General features: G+C 46.0%; 1 protein-coding gene across 1 annotated transcript; it reads left to right on the top strand.

Moving 5' to 3' along the window:
- Positions 1-8,822: 8,822 nt before the first annotated feature.
- LOC135373845 (uncharacterized) lies at positions 8,823-9,870 on the top strand. Its single transcript, XM_064606901.1, has 3 exons — positions 8,823-8,879; positions 8,981-9,182; positions 9,242-9,870. The coding sequence occupies exons 1-3, from the start codon at positions 8,823-8,825 to the stop codon at positions 9,868-9,870; spliced, it is 888 nt and encodes a 295-aa protein (XP_064462971.1).
- The last annotated feature ends 8,103 nt before the right edge of the window (positions 9,871-17,973 follow it).

Genomic DNA, 17,973 nt, shown 5'->3' with positions numbered 1-17,973 from the left:
ACAACAGCCATCTAACCCTGAACACATGCACTCTGTGCCTTATGCCCCTGGCAAAGCTTGCAACGGACGTCCACAAGCCATGCGCCCCACCTCAGCTCCCTTGGCTAGCCTGCCGCCATTGCAGCATCCTTCCCCGCCGACCTCAAATAGTCCCCCAGCCCTCCATTTTGCAATGAACTCTTTACGCCGTCCCGAAAGGAAAGAGGTCCCCCGTGGAACTTCAACTGTGTCCCATCTCAAGGCTGTGTCATCCACTGTTGCCAAGAAGAGCAAGGCGCTCTTTGTGACACGCCTTTGTCCCTCTACCGGCCCCGATGACATAATCTCTTTCTTGCGGGACAATGCCATTGAATTGCCGCAGCCCTGCCTATGCTTCCTTTCACATTTCTTGCCAAGATAGTGATTTTGAAAAATTGATGGACGCGAATCTGTGGCCTGAAGACTGTCTATTCCGCGAATTCACTGGTCCCTTGCGTCCCCATATGATCTTTGCAAGTGATGACGTAGGGCAACGCGTAGCCTCCGCACAATAGTTTCTTTGTGTCTTTCAGGTGATAATCGGCTCACTTCCGCAAAATCAGTTTGGCGTTACTCAGTGTAGAGTTTATTATAATAATGTACGGGGTCTTAGGACAGAAGATGTAGTGTGTTTTAATGGAGTGATTGAATGCTGTTTTGATGTCATATGCTTCACTGAAACATGGTTGTGGCCAGGTATACCCAGTTCCTCTTTTTTTCCTTCGTCTTATATTGTTCATAGGTCCGATCGCTGTCAAACTCAAAATAAGAGGAGTGGTGGTTCACTTATTGCTGTTCGGTCTCATTTCAATGTATCTCGTCGCTCTGATCTGGATCTTGTACCGGAATGTGTTTGGCCTGAATGTTGCTTTCGTGATAACGACAGAATCTTAATAGGTGTGCATTATTTTTCTCCAGGTTCTAATGTAACGGTTATTGAAAACTATTTTCTCGCAATAGGGCAGAGGCTTATGAATGTTAATTCCACAGTGCTAATTCTTGGTGACTTTAATGCTCCTGGTGTTTTCATTAATGACAGAGTGCCACGTAATTGTTCTGCGTTTGATCTGGGTAATGTTCTTCTCGATTTCGCGCGCTTTCATAAACTAGCTCAGTTGAACAACATACCTAACGAGGATCGTAATTTCCTACACTTGTCTTCCTACACCATTGTTCCGGTTGACACTTACCATCCTCCCCTCTTTCTTCTGTTCATGTGTGCGCGCGTACATTCATTGTCATCTACCCCTCGACTGGATCTGCGTAAGGGAGATTATGTTGATCTGTGTCACCATTTTGCGGCATGCAATTTCTCGTCTGTATATAACTGTATTGATCCTGATGATGCAGTGTTGAATTTCACCAACATGATTAGAAATGCTATTTCTGAGTTTGTCCCATATACCATATCACGTCGGCGCAAATACCCAATTTGGTTTTCTGCTCTCACACGCAGTTATCTTAGCAAAAAGAGATATTTTCATAAAATATTTGATATATTTGATATTATTTGAGTATAAAATACTGAAAGCCCAGTGCCAGTGAGTGAGTTATCTCACCCTGACGGGAGGAATCACGTGTTACGTGACCTTCTGACGCCATCCACTCAAACGTTGCCTGCCTGCGTACTGTTGATGAGGCCCAACAAGGCCGAAACAGCTGTCCAGTACTGGCATGGCGACGTTTGAGTTACAAACATATGCTATACGTGCAGCCAAAGAGCTCTGGCTATTTTTTTTTCCTTTTATACTTCACTGGCTTTGCACTGGGCTTTCAGTGAGTGAGTTATCTCACCCTGACGGGAGGAATCACGTGTTACGTGACCTTCGGACGCCATCCACTCAAACGTTGCCTGCCTGCGTACTGTTGATGAGGCCCAACAAGGCCGAAACAGCTGTCCAGTACTGGCATGGCGACGTTTGAGTTACAAACATATGCTATACGTGCAGCCAAAGAGCTCTGGCTATTTTTTTTCCTTTTATACTTCACTGGCTTTGCACTGGGCTTTCAGTGAGTGAGTTATCTCACCCTGACGGGAGGAATCACGTGTTACGTGACCTTCGGACGCCATCCACTCAAACGTTGCCTGCCTGCGTACTGTTGATGAGGCCCAACAAGGCCGAAACAGCTGTCCAGTACTGGCATGGCGACGTTTGAGTTACAAACATACGCTATACGTGCAGCCAAAGAGCTCTGGCTATTTTTTTTCCTTTTATACTGCACTGGCTTTGCACTGGGCTTTCAGTGAGTGAGTTATCTCACCCTGACGGGAGGAATCACGTGTTACGTGACCTTCGGACGCCATCCACTCAAACGTTGCCTGCCTGCGTACTGTTGATGAGGCCCAACAATGCCGAAACAGCTGTCCAGTACTGGCATGGCGACGTTTGAGTTACAAACATATGCTATACGTGCAGCCAAAGAGCTCTGGCTATTTTTTTCCTTTTATACTTCACTGGCTTTGCAAGGGGCTTTCAGTGAGTGAGTTATCTCACCCTGACGGGAGGAATCACGTGTTACGTGACCTTCTGACGCCATCCACTCAAACGTTGCCTGCCTGCGTACTGTTGATGAGGCCCAACAAGGCCGAAACAGCTGTTCAGTACTGGCATGGCGACGTTTGAGTTACAAACATATGCTATACGTGCAGCCAAAGAGCTCTGGCTATTTTTTTCCTTTTATACTTCACTGGCTTTGCACTGGGCTTTCAGTGAGTGAGTTATCTCACCCTGACGGGAGGAATCACGTGTTACGTGACCTTCGGACGCCATCCACTCAAACGTTGCCTGCCTGCGTACTGTTGATGAGGCCCAACAAGGCCGAAACAGCTGTCCAGTACTGGCATGGCGACGTTTGAGTTACAAACATATGCTATACGTGCAGCCAAAGAGCTCTGGCTATTTTTTTCCTTTTATACTTCACTGGCTTTGCACTGGGCTTTCAGTGAGTGAGTTATCTCACCCTGACGGAAGGAATCACGTGTTACGTGACCTTCTGACGCCATCCTGTCAAACCTTGCCTACCTGCGTACTGCTGATGAGGCCCAAGAAGGCCAAACAGCTGTCCAGAAATGGCATGGAGACGTTTGTCTTACCAACATGTGATATACGTGCAGCCAAAGAGCTCCGGCTATTTGTTTCCCTAGTATACTTCACTGGATTTTCACTGGGCTTTCGGTGGTGATTTAGCTCACCCTGAGAGAAGGAATCACGTGTTACGTGACCTTCAGACGCCATCCTGTCAAACGTTGCCTGCCTGCGTACTGCCCAGGAAGGACGAAATAGCTGTCTCGTACTGGCATGGCGACATTTGACTTACAAATATATACATATATATAAAATGAAAAAAATAGCCGGAGCTCTTTGGCTGCCTGCGTACTGTTGATGAGGCCCAACAAGGCCGAAACAGGTGTCCAGTACTGGCATGGCGACGTTTGAGTTACAAACATATATATATACATATATATATATGTTTGTAACTCAAACGTTTATATACATACACATATATACATACACATATATATTATATACATATATATATATAGTGGGAGTTGGGTTGAGTATAGTTGGAGTTGGATCGGACGGCTACGTAATTATAGTTGAAATAAATGGGAGACAGAAGACGAAAGTAGGGGAAGTAACAAAAAAGGGAGTTTATTAAAACTTAAAAATTATAAAAGTTAGGCAGGATGTCTACGTTACGGCGGAAGCTCCGCCTTCTTCGGGACAAAAGAGCTAAATGTGGCCACGAGGCTGATAAGGGGCAAGAGAATGACGTGGTCGTTGGGGGAAATTCCCGCCACCTCGCGGTTGTCAATTGGGGAAATTCCAGAGCGCTTTTGTGTCAGGTCCAGGAGTGGGGTCATCGTCCTTGTGGGTCAGTAGGGGTTTTGATCTGGCTGAAACGAGAAAAGGCAACAGGGTCTTATCTAGGTTGTTCAACTTCTTATTGTTGACAGCATGCCAGGGTCCTCGTTAATGGCCGATCGGAATTTGTAAATTAGGTAAGATTCCTGTTGTTCCCGGGAGCGGTCGGAGATAAAGTTCGATTGGAGAATAAAAACTGAGGCTTCGTTGATTGAATGTTCTGGTTGTTTGAAATGGCGTGAGACTGAAAGATTAGGTTTCTTGGTAACATCCGATCGGTGATTGTTGAATCTAATTCGGAAATAAGTTTTTGTCTGACCCACGTATTGGGCCCGGCATGTGTTGCATTGGATTACATAGATAACGTTGCATGAGTTACAGTCTACGTCTGCGTTGATCTTGACGGTAAAGTTGGAATTCGTACTTCTGACCGTTTGTGCGGTCTGCATTAACTTGCAAATCTGGCATCTCCCGCCATTACATGGATGACAGCCCGCCGGAGGGCTAATGAGTTCGCTTTCTTTAGAGCGGACCAAGTTATCTTGTAAGTTACGTGTACGTCTGTAAGCGACACATGGTGGATTAGGAAATATGTTTTTCGTGCGTTCCGACTGCAGAAGGATACTGTTGTGGCGGCTAAGTATGTTGTTAATGTTTGGGATATTTCCGGCGAATGTTACAGTTAAGTTCACAGCATTACTTTCTGATTTGTTTTGTCTTTTCTCGAGTAAGCTTAGACGGTTTGCCTTGCGAACTGTTGAGAGCATCTTGAACTAGATCGGGTGGATACTGACGACCGACAAAGGTTTGTTGCAGCTGTTCTAAATTTCTGTCCAGATCGTCGTCATTCGAGCAGGTTCTCCTATACCGAAGAGCTTGACTGTAGGGAATGGCCAGTTTCGTGTGGCGAGGATGACAACTATAGAATGACAAGTACTGCTGAGAGTCTGTGGGTTTACAGAACAGATCAGACGTTAAAACTCCATTGGTTAGCTTAATTTGAACATCAAGAAAGCTAACAGTGATGGGAGAATAGGTGTGAGTGAAGTTAATAGAAGTATGGAACTCATTGAAATCGCGTATAAATTCCAATAGGCTGTCTTCTGAATGTTCAACAATGACCGATCGGACGTTACCAAGAAACCTAATCTTCCAGTCTCACGCCATTTCAAACAACCAGAACATTCAATCAACGAAGCCTCAGTTTTTATTCTCCAATCGAACTTTATCTCCGACCGCTCCCGGGAACAACGGGAATCTTACCTAATTTACAAATTCCGATCGGCCATTAACGAGGACCCTGGCATGCTGTCAACAATAAGAAGTTTAACAACCTAGATAAGACCCTGTTGCCTTTTCTCGTTTCAGCCAGATAAAAATCCCCACTGACCCACACGGACGATGACCCCACTCGTGAACCTGACACAAAAGCGCTCTGGAATTTCCCCAATTGACAACCGCCAGGTGGCGGGAATTTCCCCCAACCGACCACGTCATTCTCTTGCCCCTTATCAGCCTCGTAGCCACATTTAGCTCTTTTGTCCCGAAGAAGGCGGAGCTTCCGCCGTAACATAGACATCCTCCCTAACTTTTATAATTTGTAAGTTTTAATAAACCCCCTTTTTTGTTACTTCCCCTACTTTCGTCTTCTGTCTCCCATTTATTTCAACTATATATACATATATAGAAGTTCAAAAAAAAGACGCGGAAACAGATTTTAGGGAAGTTAGAAACACTAGTTTATTACATAGGGAGACGTTAAAAAGTAAAATAGTCAAGGGGTAGACGTTTCGACAGTGGCACTGTCTTCGTCAGGACAAAAGATGCGTAGGTGGTTACAAATTACTTAAATAGGTTTGGTACATGACGTCATAATCGTTACGGGCGTTTGTCAGCGGGTCAGATTCCGGAATATTCCAGAAGGTCAAGTCCGGGTGGTGACGCCATTCGCCGTAGGTCACTGTCCGCTTTGGGTAAAATTCCTGGGCAGGGTGAGCGCTGCTTCGAACTTTGCTAAAAATAGAAAAGGGAAAAGAAACGAAACGGAAGAAAGTGTAGCTCATAAAAGGGGCTACAACAATTCTTACCGTTGAAAGTGCTCCCAGGTTTTCGTTAATGGTTGATACGAATTCGTAAATGAGATAAGATTCGCGTTGTTCCCTGCACCGATCTGAGCTAAAATTAGACTGGAGAATGAAAAGCAACACATTATTTAGTCAATGACCTGGTTGTTTGAAATAGCGAGAGACCGGGAGGTTTGGCTTTTTTTGTACCGTCAGATCGGTGGTTGTTGTACCTGATCCGAAATGTTGTTTCAGACTGACCTACGTAGTGTGCTTGGCACATGCCCCACTGTATGACATAAATGACGTTAGATGAATTACAGTCAAAGTCACCATTAACTTTGACAAAAAAAATTGAAATTAGTGCTTTTAAGTACTTGGGTGCTTTGCATTAATTTGCATATTTGGCGCCTGCGACCATCGTACGGGGGGCAGCCGTTTCAAGGATGCGCTGCATGGCTAACCTTAGATCTAACTAGGTTATCGTGCAGGTTGCAAGCGCGTCTGTAGGTTCCCCGCGGTGGCTGAGGGAAATTCTGTCCCATGCGCTACTCCCCACTATCTACTCCCCAAAGACCCTGCAGCGGGCAGGTTTTATATGTTCCCTAAAATCCATAAACCTGGAAATCCGGTGCGCCCAAGAGTTTCATGTAACGGTTCAGCTGCCGAGAACATTTCAAGCTTTGTTGACCACCTTCTTAAAGACATACCTCGTAAACTACCATCCTACATTAAGGATACCTATCACTTTCTTTAAGTATTAAGTGAATGTAAGCCTCCTTTTTCCAGTTTGCTAGTCACGCTGGATGCTTTCTCTCTTTATTACTAACATTCACCACAAAGATGGCATTGCTGCAGCTGGAAGAGCGTTTTCAAAATATTCTGATACCTCCCACGATCGGTGTGTCCTGTGCAGATTTCTCAATCTTATTCTGAAAAATAACTTCGAATTTGACGGTAAGCACTACTTGCAAGTTCATGGCACGGCTATGTGTACAAAAATGGTACCTAACTATGCAAATATTTTTATGGGAGCTCTAGAGGAGGAATTCCTCTCTAAGCGCGTAAAGAAACCCACGCTTTACAAACGGTTCCTTGACATCTTCATGATGTGTCCACACTCAGAAGATGACCTAATCACATTTATCAGCGACACATCCGGCTATCAAGTTGACCCATTCTTATTCCCCTTTAACTGTTAACATCCTCGATGTCCAAGTAAAGTTAGCCAACGGGGTCTTGTCCACAGACCTGTTCCGTAAACCTACGGACTCTCAACAGTATCTAGCATTTAACAGTTGTCACCCGCATCATACTAAATTTGCCATCCCTTACAGCCAAGCACTACGATACAGGCGCATCTGTTCCAGTGAGGATGACTTGGACAGAAATCTAGCTGAACTTAGGGAAAAGTTAGTAGCCGCACCACTACCGCCATTGACAGCGCACCAGGAATCGCGTCGCGCGATATTAAACTGCAGCCCAGCCAGTTCGGCTCTGGCTACCAACCAGAACGGTTGTGTTCATGATTATTATAGTTGAGCCAACATCTGGTTACCCGTCCTATGCATCCGTCCGAGGACCACGTCCTCGGAAAACTCCCCGGCCCACCACTAGTGGTGGCTGGTGGACACGGCCTCGAAGACAGCCGCCTCTTTTGCATTGTTGACCGTATATCTCGGATGTGGTTCCTGATCGACACAAGTGCCGAGGTCAGCGTCATCCCCGCTCCCCGTTCTTACCGCGGATTTCGAGAGCGCTGTTTCACCGTCAAAGCCGCCAACGCGTCAACAATCCCAGTCTACGGCCAACAGTCACTTACTCTAAACATCGGCCTCCGGCGAGATTTCCGCTGGCTTTTCCTCGAGGCCGGCGTTACCCAGGCCATCCTCAGCGCTGACTTTTTGCGGCACTGCAAAATCCTTGTTGATGTGTCCCGAAAGCGCCTCATAGACAGCACCACATCTCTCACTGTCCACGCTCTTCAGCTGCCTGCTCCTCCATCGCCCCTGTTGTGATTCACTGCCCCCGACTCTTCTCTAGCGTCCATCTTTAAGGGGTACTCTGCTCTTTCTCGCCCACCTGACTGCATGAAACCGGCGCAGCATGAAGTCGTGCACCATGTGATCACCCAGGGCCCACCTGTTCATTTCCGCCCACGCCGACTCGCACCCGAGAAGTACAAGGTAGCCAAAGCGGTGTTTGATCACATGCTTCAACTCAGCATCATCCGCCCTTCCTCGAGTACATGGGCGTCGCCGCTCCACATGGTGCCGAAGAAGACAGGCGACTGGCGACCATGTGGAGACTATCGTGCTCTCAACCGTGCCACAGTCCCCGATAGATATCCCATCTACCTCGCAATCAAACATTTTCGCCATTTTCTTAAAGGCCGTCCATTTACAGTCTTTACGGATCATAAGCCCCAGACGTACGCCTTGCCGTCCTGTGCTTCTGGGTACACCCCCCGTGAAGTCCGGCATCTCTCCTTCATATCAGAGTTTACCACCGTCATACAGCATATCAGTGGCGCCGCAAACACTGTTGCTGGCGCCCTCAGTCGCCTGAGCTCGCTCACGCAAGCCGAGCGCACTTCCACCCACGAACCACTCTCGGTGGACACCCTGGCTCAGGCACAGCTTGTTGACCCTGAACTTGCCGCCTTTCGCGCTTCAACCTCAACATCCTTGAAGATCGAGGCCGTCCACCTTCCTGGTACACGACGGCTGTTGCCTTCGGCACGTCCCAGGACCGCCCTCGTCCTTTTGTCTCCGTTCCCCTTCGGCGTGCCGTCTTCGCCTCGTTCCACCATCTTTGCCATCCAGGCATACTCGCTACTCAGCGGCTCATTACCCAGCGTTATGAATGGCCCCACATGAAGAGGGTCATCAAACGCTGGGTCCAGACCTGCCTATCCTGCCAGCGGAACAAGGTCCATCATGACACTCGCTTGGCTCCTTCTGCTTTCCCACTCTCGTCGTGCCGCTTCGACCACATACATATAGACCTTGTTGGCCCCCTACCATTGGCCAGGGTTTCCGGTACATTCTCACCATCGTCGACCGATACACGCGCTGGCCGGAAGCCGTCCCCATCAGCGATGCTACCACCCCCACCATCGCCCAAGTGCTCATCAGTGCGTGGATATCACGCTTCGGGGTACCCTCTGTCATCACCACTGACAGAGGTCCTCAGTTCGACTCATCCCTCTTTACCAACCTCATGCGGACTCTTGGTACGACGCGTTCCCGCACAACTGCCTATCATCCCGCATCCAATGGCCTCGTTGAGCAGCTCCATCGGCAGCTGAAGGTCGCCCTACGCGCCGCCCAGCACACCCCCTGGCCAGAAGCTCTGCCCTCGTACTTCTGGGCATCCGAACATCCTTCAAGCCCGACCTCCGCTGCACCACTGGAGATCTTGTTTATGGTGCCCCCCTACGCCTTCCCGCTGACCTGCTTGAAGCCTCGCCTACCCTGCCGCTCCTGGCTCCCGCCGACTACTTGTCCCGGCTCCGGCACACCATGGACGCTCTCCGCCCAACCCCTCCCCGTTCCAGTCGTGTCTCTAACGCCTTCCAACCCCCCGACCTTGACGGCTGCTCGCACGTTTTCGTCCGCTGCGACGGTGTCAAGAAACCGTTGCTGCCACCTTACTCCGGGCCCTATCCCGTCATGCGGAAAACCCCAGCCTACTTCACGCTTCTCGTCAACGGCAGGGAAGACACCGTTTCCCTCCACCGTCTAAAACCTGCCTTCATCGACGCCTCCACCTCGCCGGCCATCGCATCGCTTGGTCCCTCCGCCCCGCTTCCCACAAGTCAGCCTGGAGACCCGTCGCCAGCCCATTCGAGCCCTTCCCGTCCGCATGTAACATGGTCCAAGCGCCTAGTCACCAGTCGTCGCTTTACAACGACTCCATAGGAGGGGGCAGCTGTAGCCACACCACTACCGCCATCGACAGCGCACCCGGAATCGCGGCGCGCGATATTAAACTGCAGCCCAGCCAGTTCAGCTCTGGCTACCAACCAGAACGGTTGTGTCCGTGATTATTCTAGTTGAGCAAACACATTCATTGGGCGTCATTTTCCACCCAACTAAGTTGACGACGCACTAAACAAAACCCGAAAAGTAGATCGCAAAGCCTTGTTCCAAAACCACAAACGCATGTTAGATAAGGGTTCCGTAAACCTCATCTTAACATTTAGCAGCAATATTCCAAGCGTTAACAGTATACTAAACCGTCACCATAGTATCCTTTTCCAATCGGTGCGCATGGGAAAACTTTTCCCTCAGACACAGCGAGTAACCTACAGACGAGCGCGCAACCTGCACGACAATCTAGGTGGCTCTAAGGTTAACCAAGCAGCGCATCCAGGAAACGGCTGCCACCCGTGCGATGGTCGCAGGTGCCAAGTATGCAAATTAATGCAAAGCACCCAAGTACTTAAAAGCACTAATTCCAATTTTTCCGTAAAAAAAATGGTGACATCGACGTCAATTCATCTAACGTCATTTATGTCATACAGTGCGGCATGTGCCAAGCACAATACGTAGGTCAGACTAAAATATAATTTCGGATCAGGTTCAACAACCACCGATCTGACGTTACAAAACAGCCAAAACCTCCCGGTCTCTCGCCATTTCAAACAACCAGATCATTCACTAAATAATGTGTCACTTTTCATTCTGTAGTCAAATTTTAGCTCAGATCGGTGCAGGGAACAACGCGAATCCTACCTCATTTACAAATCCCAATCAACCATTAACGAAGATCTGGGAGCACTTTCAACGGTAGTAAATCTGGCCGCCTAGATGAGCTACACTTTCGTCCTTTTCGTTTCTTTTCTGTCTCTCTCTTTTTTAGGAAAGTTTGAAGCAGCGCTCACCCTGCCCGGGAATTTTCCCCAAACCGGACAGTGACCTACGGCAAATGACATCACACCGGGGCTTGACCTTCTGTAATCTTCCCGAATCTGACTCACTGACAAACGCCTGTGGCGTGCCGTACCGATTATGACGTCATGTACCAAACCTACTTAAGTAATGTGTAACCAGCTACGCACCTTTTGTCCTGAGGAAGACATTGCCCCCTGGTTGTTTGAAATGGCGGCGCAGGGTGCTTGGCTCCATCTCTCGGCGGGAACGTCGACGTGTACTTATGACAACCGCCGAACAACACCAGTCCTTCTATAGCCCACCATAGTTTGGCTCCTTTTACGTCCGCCTCCGTGGTCATGGGAACGTAAAACGTTATCCACTATAAGACATCACTCCAGAAAGAAGCGAGGAGGTGAAGAGTTGAACGCGACAGGGGGGCTCGCAAAACGGATGACCTTCGAAGTGCAATAACCTAGTAACGCGGGATGTCGAAAACACAGCGTCTTGATATAGATGTATAGCGCATATAGCTCAATGTTTACAAGACTATTTCTCTGCAAGGTTGGCAATGGTTTCCCCCTTAAAACACCTTTAAGTTGGACTAAAACCAATATCCTGGAGGTTAAACTTTATCCCAGAAACAGTCGACGTGGCCCTACGTCCCAAGGCAACTACGGCCATTAGCGACGCCACAATTGTCGGTCTGTGGATGAATTTGTCCCCATGGGGTTTCTTTCAAGCGATCCGTTGTGAAATATTGCGTGTCTAAGCAAGTTTTATCATGTCAGCAAGTTGCTGGTGTCCTCGACGGGGATCGAAGCCGCACACTTTGGATCAGACAATATAGAAACTGATTCACCGACGCCGGCATCAACACAAGCGCAAAAGCGTCGTTAGAAATATAGGAAATTATGTTCAATCCAAATCGCATCTCATTGGAGCTTTAATGACATGGATGTGAATGACTTACTAGCTGTTTAAATGTGTTTCTAAAAGACAGCGCTATGTTGTCAATAAATTATATTGCTGGAAGTCTAGCACCTACGTTCTTGTCTTCTCAATGTCGGTGTTCCCTGTGCCAGTTCATGGTGCAGGAGCTTTTATTGCCCTTTAGCACATGAGCTTCTATACATGGCTAGAGTAAGAGAACAAATTGGTCAAGCAAGACATTGCCTTTCACTGAAATCTGGCAAGATTGATTGCAATATCAACATGGACTATATTATTGTGAATATTACATACTATCTATTATGTCGATATATCAAAGACACCCATGTAATTCATCATTCATGTGATGTCAGTTGCAGGGTTCGAGGGACACGAATGTCTACAGCAACAGACAGGAGCACTCAGCATAGAAAGAGAGTGAGTGAAATTATATATTCTGTAAGCCTTGCAACGCGATTATGGTATTCATTTATTACCATGTGTCTACTGTATTATTTTTCTTGTGAAAGACACATGGCGAAAGGAGCATAGTAACAGCAGGGGCAATCTCGCGATATAATTTTTACATAGTTATAATCTCTTAACCAGAAAGTGCACTTATGTGCAATGAATCAAGAAAATAAAATTATCTAATAACTATAAACAGGGCGATCTTTTGTTTGACACATATCTGAAAAAATGACTGAATCTATTTCTGCTCTCAAACGGTGCGCAGTTCTGGTTTCGGCTCATTTGCATAGTAGAATTTGGCAATTTACGAGGGTGGTTCCATAAGTTTCCGGCCCGACCAACTTTTAATAGTCATAGAGAGGAAACAAGTGTATCTCTTTTAGACATAGTCACCCTTAACTTCGATGCACTTTGGACACCTTTCAACCAGCTTTCTTATACCCTTGAAAAAATAGTCCGAAGTATTGTCCGCAAAATGCTGGAAAACTGGGGGGGGGGCATATATATTTATTGAAAGGAAAGGTCTGCCAGACAAAGGTCGGCATGCTATTCCATTACCAAAGCTATTCCAAAAACAGAAAAACGAAGAATAAATAGAAAGAAAAGGAAGAAGAGGAAAAAGGTGAGACTCCATAAAAAAGGAAGAAAAACAAAAACGAAAAGAAAAGAAAGAAAGGAAAAATAAAAATAAAGCAACGCAGAAAGAAGAAAGAGAAAAAGGAAGAAAGAAAAAGAAGGTGAGACTCCTGGAGCGCGCAGCTCAGAGCTTAGAGGCCAGGCCAGTGCGCTGCAGAAAGTGGATTTGAATAATAACTGGCTCCAATTCTCCTATCTCGTATTTCCCAGACAGTATCAATATTAATGAGTAAATTAATACATTTTACCTAGTTAGTCCTTCAGTATTTGCATAAAGTGTCCTGCAGGATGTCCGCCTGGCCGCATAACCCGCCTGTCATGATGATATCAGTGTTTCTGTCGCGGCTTTTTCATAAAAAAAATATGCGTCGAGTAAAAAAAAATCAACTTTCCCCGCCAAACGTCCATGGCGTTGTTCTCTACCATCCCAAATTTCTTGGAAACAGGTCGTGGTTAATTTTTTTCTATTTCGCTCTGTGGCTGCTTCTTGAAGTTGATATTCGTAAACTTCAATGAAATATCTTCTGTGTGATTCGCAAGCAGTTTCATGGCAATTCCCGCTGATGCTTGATCGACTCTTTTGGTCAAGACCATTTGCCCGAAAAAAAAGGGAGCACTCTTGGAGTTTTTTGCGGAACTGAGTCACTTAATCAGTGTAACATTGTTGTGTAGGAGACGTGTTGTTAGGACGTGTGAAATTCAGCCCCCCAAAATGCTTACTGAAGTGTTCCCGCTAAAAATGTGAGGCAGACCGCATTTGATAGCATAACCCTTGAGCATTGCTTTCACAAAGTTTCACCGAAACACTTCTTGACCTCGTAGTGAAAAAGAAAGAAAGAAAAAAGAATTTGATAAGACCAGCACCCATCCGCCTTTGCCTTTGCCGCCTTTGCTTCATCGCACGACTTATCGATACTACTTCCTCGAAAACATTGGAATAATTGGAATGGCGTATTTGTTTTTCAGAGAAGTGTTGTCGTAGTGTGCATCTATCCGTATGGTAATGTTTGGTTTTCCTTCTTCTACCCTCGTACCAATGACCATCATCAAATAAATGTTCTCCTCTTGTGCGACACACACGTGTGCTTTCTATCTCCGTGAATTACAACCACAGAGTACCATCTGGGATAGGTTATTTAACCTGTGTGGCAAGTCCTGGACAGCCTGTGTGGCACAGACTCAAAACTTGCCTCTGCTGCTGGAAGGCGGAAGGCATTGAAGTACCATCGCAGTCTGCCTCCGATAGACCGTCACTCCCAAGAGAGCGGGGACGTTAAGGCCTCAAGGCGCCAGCAAGACCATCCTCCTGTTGACTGGTCTTCGTGACAGATATGTTGGGCGTTAAATACTGAACGATGACAACCTTGATGTGAATCCCTTTAGCCTGGTGATGAATAAGAAGAATCGCGGGGAAGCCACACGCACGCATGCATGTTGGGACATCCTTCTCAGGCGTCAAACCAAACGTATGCACAGGACAGACGTCTGCATGTTGCGTCTGCGCCGCCGCGTATGATCTTATACGGAAACGTTGTTACAACAAGTACGGCGATGTCTGTGTGTTCGTGTCATCTGAGGGTGCTGTCATCAATATGCTTGGCCTGGACACAATCACGGGCGTAGGTCCGCAAGCGAGCATCGCGAAGTCCTATGCAGCGAAAACATCGGGAAGATCACCGTCGTCGCTGTGCCATACATGACCAGAATTCAGGGACACCTCCTTCGATGCAGGTTCTGCCTGATAGCAGAAGAACATGTACGAAAGCCAACTTGAAAGAAAAGTATGAGGTGAGGAGGAAGGAAGGTGGAAAGAGGCGTGGGCAGACGAGAAAGGGAACATCAGATATCGCGCGCCGAGCCTGGCTATCAGCAGCAATTGCCTAATGCAGAATGAAAAATGTGATAATCAGCTCTGATAACTTTTGCCAAGCCTTTCTTTGCTGTACTGCTGCTCATTATTCTGGGCTGCTACTCGTAGCGTGTGGAACGGGATGACCGGCACTCGTATGGGCTGGTCAATATTCATTTTTGTTCTCTCTGTGGGAAATCGGGATGCTGTCGACGATGAGAAACGTGCGTCTTGGGGCGACTTCTAAGGGGACTGTGCCGGTGTATGTGTTACAGCGTCGGAGGAAGCCCTCAGAAATTACCCTACATTATGATGAAAAAAAATATTCTATCGGCTACAAAGACTAATTCAGTAACTGCACTTCGCTTTGTTACTTGTACCTTGTTACTCCGCTATCACTGTACCATACACTTCAGTTTGTTCTTAGCCTTATTATGAGGACATTTCAATGCTTAATTTCAAATTTTGCGTGTTACAGTCTCTTCCTGCAAACATCACGAAGGCTTGTCGGTTACCAACACCCTCCCCTAAAAAAACATGAAAATACATTGGTAGTTTTATTGCGTGACAGTTGTCACATCAAATCGCGAACTGCCTTGGAAGGTGTTGAGCAGACCAAACCAGATAATGACGGAAAGAAGACCAACGGCGGCATCTTTTATGATAACGTAGACTGAGAAACGGCATCACTAATTCCCCTCACGCTTACTTCTGGGGACAAACCGGTATGTTCCATGATTTCAGGAAGAACCTGATGCCAGTTGAAAAGGGGTGACACCAAGACAGGGAGAGGAGAAATTGGCCGCAAAACCCGCATAGTGCTAAATTATTTTGTATTTTCCCACATGTTTTAGTAGAACACAAAAAGGCGCTGTCGTGTCGGTTCTTGTGGGGTAGACCCTCCAGGGTTGTACTCTACATCTTTGCAATACGCAGTCATCGTATTTCCATTCATTACAAAGATTAATTACGAAAGTTAATTAACGGCTGCGCTATTTACTGGTACACCACCAGCATTCAGTAGATCCCGTTGGGAATAGATATGTTCAACGACTTTGGCGAAAAAAAAAAGATCAATCGCAGATTTAATAAAATTTAGTCTGTCTTACGTCACGTACCCTGTATATATGACAATGAGCACGTATGTATTTTTAACATATTCATTATTTTGGTACCTAGAACGAGTTAACCCGTAAGGAGATTACGGCCTTGCACAATGCTGAGAAAGAAAGTTTTGGCGAGTTGGGGAATAGAGCGAGTTTAAGCCACATGTCCGAAATTTATGCTAAATGATTTACATGTATTTACACTGCAAGAAACACGCGTGGTAGTTTGTTCATCTTAATTCCCTTTACCATTAGAACGCGTCAAAGTTGACCCGCATGATTGGTTCCATCGTCACATCGATCTCGAATGAAACTTTGACGAGTTGCGCCTTCACAGAGAACAGAGGACGTTTAAGCCACAAGTTCGAAATTCATGTTAGAGGATTGACAATCATCTGCATTATAACAACCACGTGCGGCACTTTGCAAAACGGATGCCTGTAACGATGCAGTAAGTCGGAGTGCAGTGGAAAGTCATCTGCTATTCACATATTAAGTGCACAGGCGTTCGCAGAGCATTACCGCCACTAAATTAAACCGAACAGCATGCAGTATGACATAGAGCCAGTACGGCATTATTAAGCCAAAACTCTAACGCTCTTGCCGTTACTCTCATAACTCCCCCTACAAAAAAAATATAGAAAATACATGAATATTATAATAATAATAATAATAATAATAATAATAATAATAATAATAATAATAATGGAATGGAATTTTTGTTCAAAACACACACATCAAGGAAAGTCATGAAGGCCCGCCTAAGCCCGAGGGCTTGCAGGGCCTAATGGGCCGTTAAAAAAAATAAATAATAATAATACCTTTATTAATGTGCCCAAGAACAGCCGAAGCCTTGGTGTTGGCGCACCCAGACAATGCAGTATTTACAAATATATACACACACACATATATATATATATATATATACATACATATACAGATTAGGCGAAACATAACATAACATATTCAGGAAGAGGAGCGTAACGGGAAGACATTCACAGTGATACATACAATACAGACATGGAGATATACAGTACATAGTACGAAAAGGGGGAAAAAACTGTACAACTTCATGTGTTAGTGAACGCAAGAGGAGAGTTTTAAAAACGTTTGAATGGGAGGTAAAGATATCAACAGAGGGGTGAATTACGTTTGTCATTTGTTGAATACGTACGATCGGATTTGCAGGCATATGGTGGGATAAGTACAATATATTCGTGTGTCGGGTTACATTGACAGGTACGGCGATATGAAGCTGATGTAATAGAGATGGTGTATCGAGAAAACTGTGTAAGATCTTATAACAGAGCATAATATCATGAAAACGGCGTCGCGTTGAGAGTGGTTGGAGGTTAAGAAATGACATTATCTCAGTATAGACATACATTCTAAAGTGAGGGCTTTTTCTTAAGAATACGCTATGTACAATGTGTAGAAATTTCTTCTGGACAGATTCAATCCGTGACGAGTCAGTGCAGGAAAGAGAGTTCCACACTGGAGACGCGTGTTCCAGTCGCGGTAAAATTAAGGAACAATACAGGTGCAGAAATACAGAGTGTGTGGAAAAGATTTTGCATGTATATGTGAGCAAGCCAAGAATTTTGAGAGCTGAAGACCGAACGTAAGAGACATGTTCATGAAAACGCAGCTGGGAGTCGAAAATGACCCCCAAATCCTTCAGTACATCGACACGCTTGATGGCATCGAAACACATGTATGTATTGCATATTATGTTAGTTTTTCTGGAGTAAGTCACATGTTTCGTCTTCAATGGATTAATAGTCATCCCATTTTTAGAGCACCATTCAATTACAGAATAAACGTTAGTTTGTAGCTTGTAATAATAATAATAATAATAATAATAATATTAATAATAAAAAACACTAAGCAGGCCGCGGATCGAACCACGGCCCTCGAAAGCTATAACCAAAATTGTCACCAGTGGGCCAACACCGACCGTTGCTGCCACCTTGAAGAATGAAGATACAGACGCTTCGCAGGCCACACTGAGCTTGTCAACACTTCTTTTGTCGTTGGGATAACATTGGAGCGGCCTACAGTTGCGCACAAAGTTGCAAAGCGTAAGAGACAACTTCGCCTTTCATGTCTGACATGGGCATTTTCTGCAGAACCCATTGTTTTGGCCAAGTACGAGAA

The sequence above is a fragment of the Ornithodoros turicata genome, unplaced genomic scaffold, assembly GCF_037126465.1.
Source record: "Ornithodoros turicata isolate Travis unplaced genomic scaffold, ASM3712646v1 Chromosome33, whole genome shotgun sequence".
Lineage (NCBI taxonomy): Eukaryota > Metazoa > Arthropoda > Arachnida > Ixodida > Argasidae > Ornithodoros > Ornithodoros turicata.
This window is presented reverse-complemented; position numbering and strand designations above follow the sequence as displayed.

What these genes read in the sequence shown, in the direction of transcription:
- LOC135373845 (XM_064606901.1), top strand. Translation starts at nt 8,823, where the DNA reads ATGAAGAGGGTCATCAAACGCTGGGTCCAGACCTGCCTATCCTGCCAG. An exon ending in TATCCTGCCAGCGGAACAAG is followed by an intron (nt 8,880 to 8,980) that starts GTCCATCATGAC and finishes ACCATTGGCCAG; the next exon opens with GGTTTCCGGTACATTCTCAC. An exon ending in CAACCTCATGCGGACTCTTG is followed by an intron (nt 9,183 to 9,241) that starts GTACGACGCGTT and finishes CTCGTTGAGCAG; the next exon opens with CTCCATCGGCAGCTGAAGGT.